General features: G+C 41.7%; 1 protein-coding gene across 1 annotated transcript in view; it reads right to left on the reverse strand.

Annotated features, from left to right (window-relative positions):
* Positions 1 to 15,584, reverse strand: part of Mdh1 (malate dehydrogenase 1) — a 98,358-nt gene that overhangs the window by 17,159 nt on the left and 65,615 nt on the right. The window contains exon 6 of the mRNA XM_070089204.1: positions 14,125 to 14,349. Coding sequence (XP_069945305.1) covers positions 14,125 to 14,349 — 225 coding nt within the window. The remainder of the gene's footprint in view (positions 1 to 14,124; positions 14,350 to 15,584) is intronic.

Raw genomic sequence — 15,584 nt, forward strand, 5'->3', positions numbered from 1 at the left:
GAAAAGAAATATCTTTACCAACATGGCGTAGGAGTGCCTTGCAAATACTATGGTCAGAAAGATAGGCAGTAGAGGAAGTTGGTCGTAAAGTGAAGAATTTAGTCCATTGTTCAGTCTGAAACTGAGCGTGGAAAGGTAGTGAAGGACGTGTCGATCGTTTCTGAGAAGAACGAGAAGGTGGAGAAGTATCATCAGCAGGTAACTGTCGTTGGCGTTTAGGCGTGGGACTAGAGTTGGTCCGACGTGGAACGGGTCAGCGATTTGAAAATTGCTGCACCGTAGAGGGAGAGGCCGGAAGCATAGTCAGAGGAGAGCGAAGGTCCGATAAATCGAAGGAGTCAGTCGAGGCCTCAGTACCCGAAGCGGGTGAGGAAACAGCACCGGCAATAGGTACAGAGGCATGAGGAATGTCTGAAGAGTGGTCCAAAGACGAGGCGGGGTCAGAACGGGGTGCGGTATCAAGAAGGGGTCCGGGGGTACCAGGTTCATGAACTAGGGCTGCCATGGTTAGGTTACTTCTTTCTTTTTGTTTTTAAGAAAAAAAAGAAGAAAAGAAAATAAAAATAAAAAAAAATAAAAAAAGGGGGGACCGGGGAGGGATAGTTCCTAGGAGGAATGAAAGGGCCAGAAATCTCCCTCCGTGCCCAAGAGGACCTCGGCACCGCAAGAAGCGCAGATGCAGCATGGAACCCGTGCCATACCCTACCCATCATGCTAGTAAACTAACAATCCGGGATAGCAACCTCACATCTGCCGAGCTACCTCGGTGGACAAAAGAGAGGGCGGCCGGATATCCGCCACAAAGCATATCTCCTTCGCCCACCACCCCCAGAATCCGAAAGGTGGCTTCCAGAGATACACTCGTCGCCCGAAAGACACCCAAAGCTACTCCGGAATACCGGAGAGGGATCGGGACATCCCCCAGGCGATCCAGATTCCACGGCAAACTACGCCACCGCTAAGAACCTCAACGGAATAGGGATGGACCCCGGTATCCTTTCCTCTACCTAGGAACTAGCGCGCCTGTGGGAGAAATCCCAAAGGACAAAAAGAGGAAGGGCAAAAGGGAGGGGTGGGGAGGAGGAGGAGGAAAGGAAAAAGGGGAGGATGGGATAGGGGAGGGGAGATTGGGGGGTAATTAGGTTCGATCTGAGGAAGAAGACCGATAGGTCTAATTCCTCAGACCAAGAGCCTCTTCACCACGCCAAGGAGCCCCCCTTGAAGAGGAGTACTTACTGAGATATAAGCCCGCGAAGTTGGTGCTAAATGATGAGGTGTTGACAATATGGAGCACTGCCGCTTGCAGAAATAAAAAACATTTATCGTTTTTCCAATTCTTTTCTATTTTTTGTTGTTTTCATGTAATGATAATGTTTTGTTGCAGATCTTTTGATTTCATAGCCAATTCTTTTTGAGACACAAATGTTTGGGGATTTTCTTTCTTTTTTGGGTCACCCTGCCTCGGTGGGAAACGGCCGACTTGTTGAAAAAAAAAAATATATATATATATAAATATATATATATATATAAATATATATATATATATATAAATATATATATATATATAAATATAAGTATAAATATAAGTAGTAGGTTGGTAGACAGCAACCACCCAGGGAGGTACTACCGTCCTGCCAAGTGAGTGTAAAACGAAGCCTGTGATTGTTTTACATGATGGTAGGATTGCTGATGTCTTTTGTCTGTCTCATAAATATGCAAGATTACAGGCATGTCTTGCTACTTCTACTTACACTTAGGTCACACTACACATACATGTACACATTTATTTATACACACTCATCTGAGTTTTTCTTTGATTTTATCTTAATAGTTCTTGGTCTTATTAATTTTCCTTTTATATCCATGGGGAAGTGGAATAAGAATCTTTCCTCCGTAAGCCATGCGTGTTGTAAAAGTCAACTAAAATGCCGGGAACAATGGGCTAGTAACCCCTTTTCCTGTAAAGATTACTAAAAAGAATAAGAAGAAGAAAATTGTCAAAGTGGGAAGTCTGAATGTGCGTGGATGTTGTGCAGATGATAAGAAAGAGATGATTGTGGATGTTATGAATGAGAAGAAGCTGGATGTCCTGGCTTTAAGTGAAACAAAGCTGAAGGGGGTGGGAGAGTTTCAGTGGAGAGGAATAAATGGGATTAGGTCAGGGGTTTCAAATAGAGTTAGAGCTAAAGAAGGAGTAGCAATAATGTTGAAGGATAAGCTATGGCAGGAAAAGAGGGACTATAAATGTATTAATTCAAGGATTATGTGGAGTAAAATAAAGATTGGATGTGAAAAGTGGGTTATAATAAGCGTGTATGCACCTGGAGAAGAGAGAAGTGTAGAGGAGAGAGAGAGATTTTGGGAAATGTTGAGTGAATGCGTGGGGAGTTTTGAATCAAGTGTGAGAGTAATGGTGGTTGGGGATTTTAATGCTAAAGTGGGTAAAAATGTTATGGAGGGAGTAGTAGGTAAATTTGGGGTGCCAGGGGTAAATGTAAATGGGGAGCCTTTAATTGAGCTATGTGTAGAAAGAAATTTGGTAATAAGTAATACATATTTTATGAAAAAGAGGATAAATAAATATACAAGGTATGATGTAGCACGTAATGAAAGTAGTTTATTAGATTATGTATTGGTGGATAAAAGGTTGATGGGTAGGCTCCAGGATGTACATGTTTATAGAGGGGCAACTGATATATCGGATCATTATTTAGTTGTAGCTACAGTTAGAGTAAGAGGTAGATGGGAAAAGAGGAAGGTGGCAACAACAAGTAAGAGGGAGGTGAAAGTGTATAAACTAAGGGAGGAGGAAGTTCGGGTGAGATACAAGCGACTATTGGCAGAAAGGTGGGCTAGTGCAAAGATGAGTAGTGGGGGGGTTGAAGAGGGTTGGAATAGTTTTAAAAATGCAGTATTAGAATGTGGGGCAGAAGTTTGTGGTTATAGGAGGGTGGGGGCAGGAGGAAAGAGGAGTGATTGGTGGAATGATGAAGTAAAGGGTGTGATAAAAGAGAAAAAGGTAGCTTATGAGAGGTTTTTACAAAGCAGAAGTGTTATAAGAAGAGCAGAGTATATGGAGAGTAAAAGAAAGGTAAAGAGAGTGGTGAGAGAGTGCAAAAGGAGAGCAGATGATAGAGTGGGAGAGGCACTGTCAAGAAATTTTAATGAAAATAAGAAAAAATTTTGGAGTGAGTTAAACAAGTTAAGAAAGCCTAGGGAAAATATGGATTTGTCAGTTAAAAACAGAGTAGGGGAGTTAGTAGATGGGGAGATGGAGGTATTGGGTAGATGGCGAGAATATTTTGAGGAACTTTTAAATGTTAAGGAAGAAACAGAGGCAGTAATTTCATGCACTGGTCAGGGAGGTATACCATCTTTTAGGAGTGAAGAAGAGCAGAATGTAAGTGTGGGGGAGGTACGTGAGGCATTACGTAAAATGAAAGGGGGTAAAGCAGCTGGAACTGATGGGATCATGACAGAAATGTTAAAAGCAGGGGGGGATATAGTGTTGGAGTGGTTGGTACTTTTGTTTAATAAATGTATGAAAGAGGGGAAGGTACCTAGGGATTGGCAGAGAGCATGTATAGTCCCTTTATATAAAGGGAAAGGGGACAAAAGAGACTGTAAAAATTATAGAGGAATAAGCTTACTGAGTATACCAGGAAAAGTGTACGGTAGGGTTATAATTGAAAGAATTAGAGGTAAGACAGAATGTAGGATTGCGGATGAGCAAGGAGGTTTTAGAGTGGGTAGGGGATGTGTAGATCAGGTGTTTACATTGAAGCATATATGTGAACAGTATTTAGATAAAGATAGGGAAGTTTTTATTGCATTTATGGATTTAGAAAAGGCATATGATAGAGTGGATAGAGGAGCAATGTGGCAGATGTTGCAAGTATATGGAATAGGTGGTAAGTTATTAAATGCTGTAAAGAGTTTTTATGAGGATAGTGAGGCTCAGGTTAGGGTGTGTAGAAGAGAGGGAGACTACTTCCCGGTAAAAGTAGGTCTTAGACAGGGATGTGTAATGTCACCATGGTTGTTTAATATATTTATAGATGGGGTTGTAAAGGAAGTAAATGCTAGGGTGTTTGGGAGAGGGGTGGGATTAAATTATGGGGAATCAAATTCAAAATGGGAATTGACACAGTTACTTTTTGCTGATGATACTGTGCTTATGGGAGATTCTAAAGAAAAATTGCAAAGGTTAGTGGATGAGTTTGGGAATGTGTGTAAAGGTAGAAAGTTGAAAGTGAACATAGAAAAGAGTAAGGTGATGAGGGTGTCAAATGATTTAGATAAAGAAAAATTGGATATCAAATTGGGGAGGAGGAGTATGGAAGAAGTGAATGTTTTCAGATACTTGGGAGTTGACGTGTCGGCGGATGGATTTATGAAGGATGAGGTTAATCATAGAATTGATGAGGGAAAAAAGGTGAGTGGTGCGTTGAGGTATATGTGGAGTCAAAAAACGTTATCTATGGAGGCAAAGAAGGGAATGTATGAAAGTATAGTAGTACCAACACTCTTATATGGGTGTGAAGCTTGGGTGGTAAATGCAGCAGCGAGGAGACGGTTGGAGGCAGCGGAGATGTCCTGTTTAAGGGCAATGTGTGGTGTAAATATTATGCAGAAAATTCGGAGTGTGGAAATTAGGAGAAGGTGTGGAGTTAATAAAAGTATTAGTCAGAGGGCAGAAGAGGGGTTGTTGAGGTGGTTTGGTCATTTAGAGAGAATGGATCACAGTAGAATGACATGGAAAGCATATAAATCTATAGGGGAAGGAAGGCGGGGTAGGGGTCGTCCTCGAAAGGGTTGGAGAGAGGGGGTAAAGGAGGTTTTGTGGGTAAGGGGCTTGGACTTCCAGCAAGCGTGCGTGAGCGTGTTAGATAGGAGTGAATGGAGACGAATGGTACTTGGGACCTGACGATCTGTTGGAGTGTGAGCAGGGTAATATTTAGTGAAGGGATTCAGGGAAACCGGTTATTTTCATATAGTCGGACTTGAGCCCTGGAAATGGGAAGTACAATGCCTGCACTTTAAAGGAGGGGTTTGGGATATTGGCAGTTTGGAGGGATATGTTGTGTATCTTTATATGTTTATGCTTCTAGACTGTTGTATTCTGAGCACCTCTGCAAAAACAGTGATAATGTGCGAGTGTGGTGAAAGTGTTGAATGATGATGAAAGTATTTTCTTTTTGGGGATTTTCTTTCTTTTTTGGGTCACCCTGCCTCGGTGGGAGACGGCCGACTTGTTGAAAAAAAAAAAAAAAAAAAAAAAAAAATATAAATAAATATATAAATATATAAATATATATATATATATATATATAAATATATATATATATATAAATATATATAAATATATATATATATATATAATATATATATATAAATATATAAATATATATATAAATATATATATAATATATATATATAAATATATAAATATATAAATATATATATATATATATATATATATATATATATATATATATAAATATATATATATATATATATATATATATATATATATATATATATATATATATACATATATATATATAAATATATACAGTGGACCCCCGCATAGCGAACTTAATCCGTGCAAGAGGGCTGGTCGTTATGCGAAATGTTCGCTATGCGAATTAATTTTCCCCATAAGAAATAATGGAAATAAAATTAATCCGAGCAAGACACCCAAAAGTATGAAAAAAAAATTTTTTTACCACAAAAAAATGTTAATTTTAGTACACACAAACTGAAAAAGGCATGCACAATTACATGACACTTACTTTTATTGAAGATCTGGTGATGATTGATGGGATGGGAGGAGGGGAGAGAGAGTGTTAGTGTTTAGAAGGGGAATCCCCTTCCATTAGGACTTGAGGTAGCAAGTCCTTTTCCGGGGTTACTTCCCTTCTTCTTTTAATGCCACTAGGACCAGCTTGAGAGTCACTGGACCTCTGTCGCACAACAAATCTGTCCATAGAGCTCTGTACCTCCCGTTCCTTTACGATTTGTCTAAAATGGGCCACAACATTGTCATTGAAATAGTCACCAGCACGGCTTGCAACAGCTGTGTCAGGGTGATTTTCATCCATAAAGGTTTGCAGTTCAACCCACTGTGCACACATTTCCTTAATTTTTGAAGTAGGCACAATGGATTCCACAACTGGCATAGGCTTCTCAGGGTTAGCCCCAAACCCTTCAAAATCTTTCTTAATTTCCATACTAATTCTCACCCTTTTTACCACAGGGTTGGCACTAGAAGCTTTCTTGGGGCCCATGGTCACTTATTTTCCAGAAACAGCACCGAAAACACTGTAATAATACGAAATATTCCGAGTGTATGCTTGAATGTTACCGCAGAGGCTGGCTGGTAAACAATGGGACGGGCGGCACATGTGAGGCTGGCTGAGGCCGCACATTGGACGCGTCTCGGACGAAGGTCGCTGAGCGGGTTTTTGTCCACTATGCGGGGCAAAATTTTAGCGAACAAAGCGTTCGCTATGCGGATTGTTCGCTATGCAAGGCGTTCGCTATGCGGGGGTCCACTGTATATAATTTTTTTTTGTTTTTTTTTTCAACAAGTCGGCCGTCTCCCACCGAGGCAGGGTGACCCAAAAAAGAAAGAAAATCCCCAAAAAGAAAATACTTTCATAATCATTCAACACTTTTACCACACTCACACATTATCACTGCTTTTGCAGAGGTGCTCAGAATACAACAGTTCAGAAGCATATACGTATAAAGATACACAACATATCCCTCCAAACTGCCAATATCCCAAACCCCTCCTTTAAAGTGCAGGCATTGTACTTCCCATTTCCAGGACTCAAGTCCGACTATATGAAAATAACCGGTTTCCCTGAATCCCTTCACTAAATATTACCCTGCTCACACTCCAACAGATCGTCAGGTCCCAAGTATCATTCGCCTCCATTCACTCCTATCTAATACGCTCATGCACGCTTGCTGGAAGTCCAAGCCCCTAGCCCACAAAACCTCCTTTACCCCCTCTTTCCAACCCTTTCGAGGACGACCCCTACCCCTCCTTCCTTCCCCTATAGATTTATATGCTTTCCATGTCATTCTACTTTGATCCATTCTCTCTAAATGACCATACCACCTCAACAACCCCTCTTCTGCCCTCTGACTAATGCTTTTATTAACTCCACACCTTCTCCTAATTTCCACACTCCGAATTTTCTGCATAATATTAACACCACACATTGCCCTTAGACAGGACATCTCCACTGCCTCCAACCGTCTCCTCGCTGCTGCATTTACCAACCAAGCTTCACATCCATATAAGAGTGTTGGTACTACTATACTTTCATACATTCCCTTCTTTGCCTTCATAGATAATGTTTTTTGGCTCCACATATACCTCAATGCACCACTCACCTTTTTTCCCTCATCAATTCTATGATTAACCTCATCCTTCATAAATCCATCCGCCGACACGTTAACTCCCAAGTATCTGAAAACATTCACTTCTTCCATACTCCTCCTCCCCAATTTGATATCCAATTTTTCTTTATCTAAATCATTTGATACCCTCATCACCTTACTCTTTCCTATGTTCACTTTCAACTTTCTACCTTTACACACATTCTCAAATTCATCCACTAACCTTTGCAATTTTTCTTTAGAATCTCCCATAAGCACAGTATCATCAGCAAAAAGTAACTGTCAATTCCCATTTTGAATTTGATTCCCCATAATTTAATCCCACACCTCTCCCGAACACCCTAGCATTTACTTCTTTTACAACCCCATCTATAAATATATTAAACAACCATGGTGACATTACACATACCTGTTTAAGACCTACTTTTACCGGGAAGTAGTCTCCCTCTCTTCTACACACCCTAACCTGAGCCTCACTATCCTCATAAAAACTCTTTACAGCATTTAATAACTTACCACCTATTCCATATACTTGCAACATCTGCCACATTGCTCCTCTATCCACTATCATATGCCTTTTCTAAATCCATAAATGCAATAAAAACTTCCCTACCTTTATCTAAATACTGTTCACATATATGCTTCAATGTAAACACTTGATCTACACATCCCCTACCCACTCTGAAACCTCCTTGCTCATCCACAATCCTACATTCTGTCTTACCTCTAATTCTTTCAATTATAACCCTACCGTACACTTTTCCTGGTATACTCAATAAACTTATTCCTCTATAATTTTTACAATCTCTTTTGTCCCCCTTCCCTTTATATAAAGGGACTATACATGCTCTCCGCCAATATATATATATTTATGTTGTGTATCTTTATACGTATATGCTTCTAAACTGTTGTATTCTGAGCACCTCTGCAAAAGCAGTGATAATGTGTGTGTGGTGAAAGTGTTGAATGATGATGAAAGTATTTTCTTTTCAGGGATTTTCTTTCTTTTTTGGGTCACCCTGCCTCGGTGGGAGACGGCCGACTTGTTGAAAAAAAAAAAAAATCTGTTTTTCTTTTTAACAAGTCGGCCATCTCCCACCGAGGCAGGGTGATATATACATATATATATACAAGAGATTTACAAGTCCCATTTATGTTTCCAGAAGTCCACCACTGTATGGTACTCCAAGAAGCATGGATTCATAAAGAGCGCCACCCCACACCTCAGGGTTGCTGTTTAGTGCAAGCACACACAACACACTTTTTCTGAAAGTACTTCTTCTTTGGGATAGATGGTAATCGTACAAGGTAGTGACAGTTAGGGATTATTCAGTCGGGCACTTCCCCCTCTTCTTGTGGAGTGACAGGTCGCTATTGTGGGGTGACAGGTCGCTGTGGAGTGACAGGTATAGGTGTGGTACCATACTTTTTCGCTATCTGCTTGATGGCATAGAGGGGGTTTTCTGTATATTGTTGTTGCTTCCCAGTCTTTATTTCATACATGTTGAAGGCATTGAGCATTGCAATATCTACAAGGTGGAAAAAAACTTTTATACACCACTTGCGACTCCTATGCACACAATCAACAAACCCTATCACGTCACACTTGTCAACTAGTCGCATATTGTTCGTATAGTCGATGACAGCAGCTGGCTTTACAATAAGGTCATTGTTGAACCTGCTCAGTCTGTACCATCTCGTTTCTGTGGATGGTTGGCAGCAACATCATGTCCTGTTTGTCATGCCATGTCAGTGCCATGATGTCATTGGCATGAAATGCTTCTACTAGACTTCCTCCACTAAACCTTGGCATGTGTTTTCTACTACTTCTCACTGTTCCACATATATCAGTATTGTTCACACATAGGAAATCTGCGAGCATAGGGCTTGTATACCAGTTGTCTGAACAATGCATGACCTTTGCCAAGGTATGGCCCCATCATCTTGTGAACATCATCCCCAGAAATGCCCAACATGCGCCTGGTATCGCCGGGTGTATTTTTCCCTGTGTAGATAATGACATCCAACACAAGACCAGTCTCAAAGTCACACATAACAAATAGTTTTATACCAAAGCGATTATGTTTGCTTGGTATATATTTCGAATGACAGTCATCCCTTGAACAGAACCAAAGACTCATCGACAACAATGTTCTTGAATGGATAAAAGTAGGCACTGAATTTTTGCTTCAGATACATAAACAATTCCCAGATTTTGTATAAGAGGCCATTTCTGTTTGGCGTATTCCTGTCTGAGAAGTGCAACATTCATAGCAACAGAGTGAATCTGTTGCAGGGAAGGAGGTCACGAAAGACTGGAGTACTGATGAAGTGGTCTGTGGACCAGCAGTGCTATATTGTTCTTATACGTGTGTGGCATAAGCATGACAGTGCCAAGGAATAAATAAATTTCAGCCACAGTTGTATCTTTACACTTGTGCAGCCATGAAGACTCTGAAACCTCTGTATGGTCCATTGTATACTGGTAGTACATGTTGGTCTGGGTAACAATTAGGTTCATAATCGGCTCATCAAAGTATTGTTGAAAATAGTCTAACTCTGTAGACTCATTTGTGACGGGACAGTGTGGCATGATGCCACTTCTACTGGCATCAAAACTGAAAGGATGTGGCACAAATGGCATACTTTCTGTCCAGTTCCATTCGCGATCAGATGGTGCAGGGTGGACCTCTGGCATGGGACGTGGCAGCACATGGCTGAGAGGGTGCCAGGCAGTCCTTTGTCTGCCCACCCACTGTGCCACGAGGTCCAGGCATCATGCCACCCCCCTCTTCCTCCATCCCAACATTATCACTATCATTATCACTACCACTATCAGTGGCTGGGGTTTTGGATCGTGACCTGCCACAACCCTTGCCGCTGACCACATATGGCACAATGCCTGAATGTTGCAACCCCTGAATGGGTCACAATGTATATAATGTATATTATCTTTTCATATAATTTTATGTTGCTTATATTTGCGACAATAGCTAAATCGTAAATATATTGCTTTATATTATTATTTGACTTAGTTATATTGTTAGGTAGGATGTAACATTTATATATTATTATTATGTGCTCATAGTTCAAGTCTTGATTGTCTAACTACTGTAATTATCGCTCGTGGCTCGTTTCCCTGCCGGCTTCTCAGTGTTGCTGGGCAGCAACTGTCCACGGAGCAATCACGTGATCGAGGGGGAGGGGTGTTCACACCTCACCTGGAGTAGTCAGTCTGGGCTAGACTCCCTTGGTGGTTGGACGTATTCCTGACAAGACGTGCCTAACTCTTCCTTAGTGGCCCTTGTTGGAAGATCGTCTCTGTCGCTTTATTGTTGTAGGTTCTGTGGAACTCTGTTCACAGAACATTGTCTAGACTTAGTGATTTTCGACGTTGTACTGAGGTTGTGTGTCGCATAGACACTGAGCAACTCAGGTCCTGAGCTATAGCTTCTGACCTAATTTGTACTGTTATCTGTGTACTGACACAGTCGGGGATTTTCTTATGCTGAACTTAGATTCAGTAGTATGGGAGTTTTGTGACTTTTGTGGAGGATCTGCAGATGGTCCCTACTTAGTGTCGTTACATTATCTCCTTGATCCTGATTCTGTGTCGCTGTTGCTTGTTATATTGTTGTTCGGCTTAGCAGTCTTTTTTTTTGTTCAAGCAAGCTGTTCTTATTGCCAGGTTGGACAAGAAGTTAGTTTATGTGAGGACTTTGTCAGTCACTGGTTTAAGTCTAGTCGAGTCGTGAGACATAGTGAACTACTTAGAGCACTTACACACAAACTTGTTTGTATATTGTATTATTTAAGGTTAATGTACCAGACGGTACTTAAGACGTATAAATGTGATATGTGCCTTCAGCACAATACTACTGTACACGAGAGAAGTGATTATTATTAATTTGTTTAAATTGATTTTATTTTAATTTGATAATATACTCCTAGACATCTTGATTGTTAATAAATTTATTAAATTTTAATTTCTTTAGTTAGTAGCCTACCAGTTGTAATCCTGAAGCACTAATAATTCTTACTGAATTCTAATGGATAACTGGACCAGGATACTGACTACTTGTTACGAAAACCCAGTAACAGGCTGAATGCTAGAAGGGCAGTCGTTTCTAGTATTCACTGGAGATCTCTATGCTTATTGGAAATCACGTTTTTTGTAACACTGAACGTAGGTTACGATGCCTAAAAGCACGTTTCACTGGGGAATAATGATAATCACTTTCACTTGACGAATTATCTATCGGCACAAAATCGATTTCATCATTGTCACATCACTTTCACTATCATCACCAAAACGCATGGAAAACGATAATTTACTCTTGCGGAGTTGCCTTTGGGAAGTAACACTAGCAACCCCAGAGGTGCTGGGCTGAGGGTCTCTTGCAGCCACACTGGCCACCTCAGAAGTGCTGGGCTGAGGGTTTGGTATGGCCACACTATCCACACTGGCCACCCCAGAGGTCATGGCCTGAGGGTCATCTAGGTTATCAACAAAAGTTTCACTATTTCCTTGATCTTTAGTAACTATATCAGAGTCAAAACCACTAAACTCGCATTCTGTAGTATCACTTTCCGAGAATAGTAGTGTGTTAATACGATGAGGCGTAAATGAATCACGGGGGTTTGCCATGACGTTAACCCAAGATGGAGCTGAAACTAACTGGCGTTACCACGCGGTACCCCAGTGTCCCCGATTTTTTTCATAGTGCACATACTGAGTGTGCACATTAATTCTTTCATGTCTAGGCGACTCGGGCCTATCACGCCAATTTTGAAGGAATGAAAAATAAAACGATCTACGTTCAGAGCCTGCCGCACATGAACGTATATCTACATGTGGACAGTTTAAGGGTTAAATACAAGCTTTCTGGAATTAATTAACGTCATTAACTGGAGGTCCACTGCACTGGTACAGTAGTGGTGCGTAGTATGGGTAGAGTAGCGGTGTAGAGTATGGGAAGAGTAGTGGTGCCTAGTACTGGTACAGTAGCTGTGCCTAGTATGAACAGCAGTGCCTAGTACTGGTACAGTAGTGGTGCCTAGTAAGGGTACATTAGTTGTACCTAGTAGTGGTACCACCTAGTACTGGTACAGTAGCAGTGCCTAGTATTAGTACAGTAGCAGTGTCTAGTACTGGTACAGTAACAGTGCCTAGTACTAGTACAGTAGTAGTGCCTCGTACTGGTACAGTAGTGGTGCCTAGTATAGGTAGAGTAGCAGTGCCTAGTATGGGTAGAGTAGCAGTGCCTAGTATGGGTAGAGTAGCAGTGCCTAGTATGGGTAGAGTAGCAGTGCCTAGTATGGGTAGAGTAGCAGTGCCTAGTATGGGTAGAGTACCAGTGCCTAGTATGGGTAGTGGTGCCTAGTACTGGTACAGTAGCTGTGCCTAGTACTGGTACAGTAGCTGTGCCTAGTACTGGTACAGTAGTGGTGCCTAGTACTGGTACAGTAGTGGTGCCTAGTACTGGTACAGTAGTGGTGCCTAGTACTGGTACAGTAGTGGTGCCTAGTATAAATAACAAAAAGGCACAATACCGTGACTGGAACGATACACAAATAACCTGCACATAAAAGAGAGAAGCTTACGACGACGTTTCGGTCCGACTTGGACCATTGACAAAGTCACAGTAACAGAGGTGGAGCAGGACGGCTATATATAGGCAGGAAGAGGTGGAGGTAGTAGTAGTAGTAGTAGTAGTTGTAGCAGTACTCCTGTAGTAGTCCTGCTCCACCTCTGTTACTGTGACTTTGTCAATGGTCCAAGTCGGACCGAAACGTCGTAAGCTTCTCTCTTTTATGTGTGGGTTATTTGTGTATGGTGCCTAGTACTGGTACAGTAGCAGTGCCTACTACAATAGTGGTGTTTAACGCTAGTACAATAGTGGTGTCTACTGCTAGTACAATAGTGGTGCCTATTATATACCCTGTGATAAAGATAGTACCTAGGATGGTTCTGGCTATCAACCTATATACCCTGTGACAGGAGGGTAGTACCTAGGAAGGTTCTGGCTATCAACCTAATATATACCACCCTGTGACAGGAGGGTAGTACCTATGATGGTTGCCGGCTATCAACCTACTATATACCATGTGACACGAGGGTAGTACCTAGGATGGTTGCTGGCTATCAACCTACTATATACCATGTAACAGGAGGGTAGTACCTAGGATGGTTGCTGGCTATCAACCTACTATATACCATGTGACAGGAGGGTAGTACCTAGGATGGTTGCTGGCTATCAACCTACTATATACCATGTGACAGGAGGGTAGTACCTAGGATGGTTGCTGGCTATCAACCTACTATATACCATGTGACAGCAGGGTAGTATCTAGGATGGTTGCTGGCTATCAACCTACTACATACCATGTGACATGAGGGTAGTACCTATAATGGTTGCTGGCTATCAACCTACTATATACCATGTGACAGCAGGGTAGTACCTATGATGGTTGCTGGCTATCAACCTACTATATACCATGTGACAGGAGGGTAGTACCTAGGATGGTTGCTGGCTATCAACCTACTATATACCATGTGACAGCAGGGTAGTACCTATGATGGTTGCTGGCTATCAACCTACTATATACCATGTGACAGCAGGGTAGTACCTAGGATGGTTGCTGGCTATCAACCTACTATGTCTGCAACTGGAGAAAGGTAACCCATCTAATATAAATGTAGCTTACCTGAACAATGCTCCATTTTTTGTCTTTAATTGTGACAGGGAAGGAGTACATGACCCCTTCAGGCAGGTTGTACGAGCCATCAGAGAACACTCCCATAGACACAAAGTGACCTTCTGATGTTCCCTCCCAAATGCTCCTCATGTGGTCACAGGCAGCCTTGGCAGCAGACATTGCAGATGACAACTTGCGAGCAGCGATGACTGCAGCACCACGCTTCTGAACGCTCTGAAAGTTCAATGAATGTTAACGCTACATATTAGTTTCATTAATTCTACTTTTTTCTTTGCTTTTGTGGCCCATGAGACCCATATAATGCACACTAAGTATATCCACTCATTGTATGCAACACCATAGCCTCACTAATACTGTCATCCGCATATTAAGAAAACTTGTTTACACAAAGAGAACAAACACAGGTAAAAATGTTTCACATTAGTACTGTTCTAATATTCTAAATACAGCCTCTCCTCACTTAACGACCAAGTTCCCTTCCTAAGACCAAATCGGTATACAAATTTGTTGCTCAGCAAGCAGCACACTATAATGGTAGTATGCTCCTTGTTTAGCAACATTTTTAGTATATTTTTGTTTATACAGTATATTGTAATAAACAGAATAGAGCAAATTAGGTCAAATATACATTATTTAGGTACAGATACTGGTCAGAGAGCCTGTCACAAGTTCAAGTTGTCGGTAAACGAGTACGTCACTAAGTGAGGAGAGGATGTGTATATACATGTATATTGTACAGTAAACCATACCCCCGGCCGGGATTGAACCCGCGGTCATAGAGTCTCAAAACTCCAGCCCGTCGCGTTAGCCACTAGACCAGCTAGCCACAATAAGATTCATCCAACTAGGTATATTTCTACACCATAGGAAAGTTAGCACAGGCACCTCTGTGACCACAAATACAAGTTTTTACAGACGAATCTCCAGCTAGCGTGGCCGTGACGAACTCTAGCTCAAGTCCCTTCACTGCCGTCAACATGACTCAAGAAATCGTAATGACACGATTGCAAATAAACCATACCCCCGGCCGGGATTGAACCCGCGGTCATAGAGTCTCAAAACTCCAGCCCGTCGCGTTAGCCACTAGACCAGCTAGCCACAATAAGATTCATCCAACTAGGTATATTTCTACACCATAGGAAAGTTAGCACAGGCACCTCTGTGACCACAAATGCAAGTTTTTACAGACGAATCTCCAGCTAGCGTGGCCGTGACGAACTCTAGCTCAAGTCCCTTCACTGCCGTCAACATGACTCAAGAAATCGTAATGACACGATTGCAAATAAACCATACCCCCGGCCGGGATTGAACCCGCGGTCATAGAGTCTCAAAACTCCAGCCCGTCGCGTTAGCCACTAGACCAGCTAGACGGCAGTGAAGGGACTTGAGCTAGAGTTCGTCACGGCCACGCTAGCTGGAGATTCGTCTGTAAAAACTTGCATTTGTGG

Source organism: Cherax quadricarinatus, chromosome 2 (genome assembly GCF_038502225.1).
Source record: "Cherax quadricarinatus isolate ZL_2023a chromosome 2, ASM3850222v1, whole genome shotgun sequence".
In the NCBI taxonomy this organism is placed as follows: Eukaryota; Metazoa; Arthropoda; class Malacostraca; order Decapoda; family Parastacidae; genus Cherax; species Cherax quadricarinatus.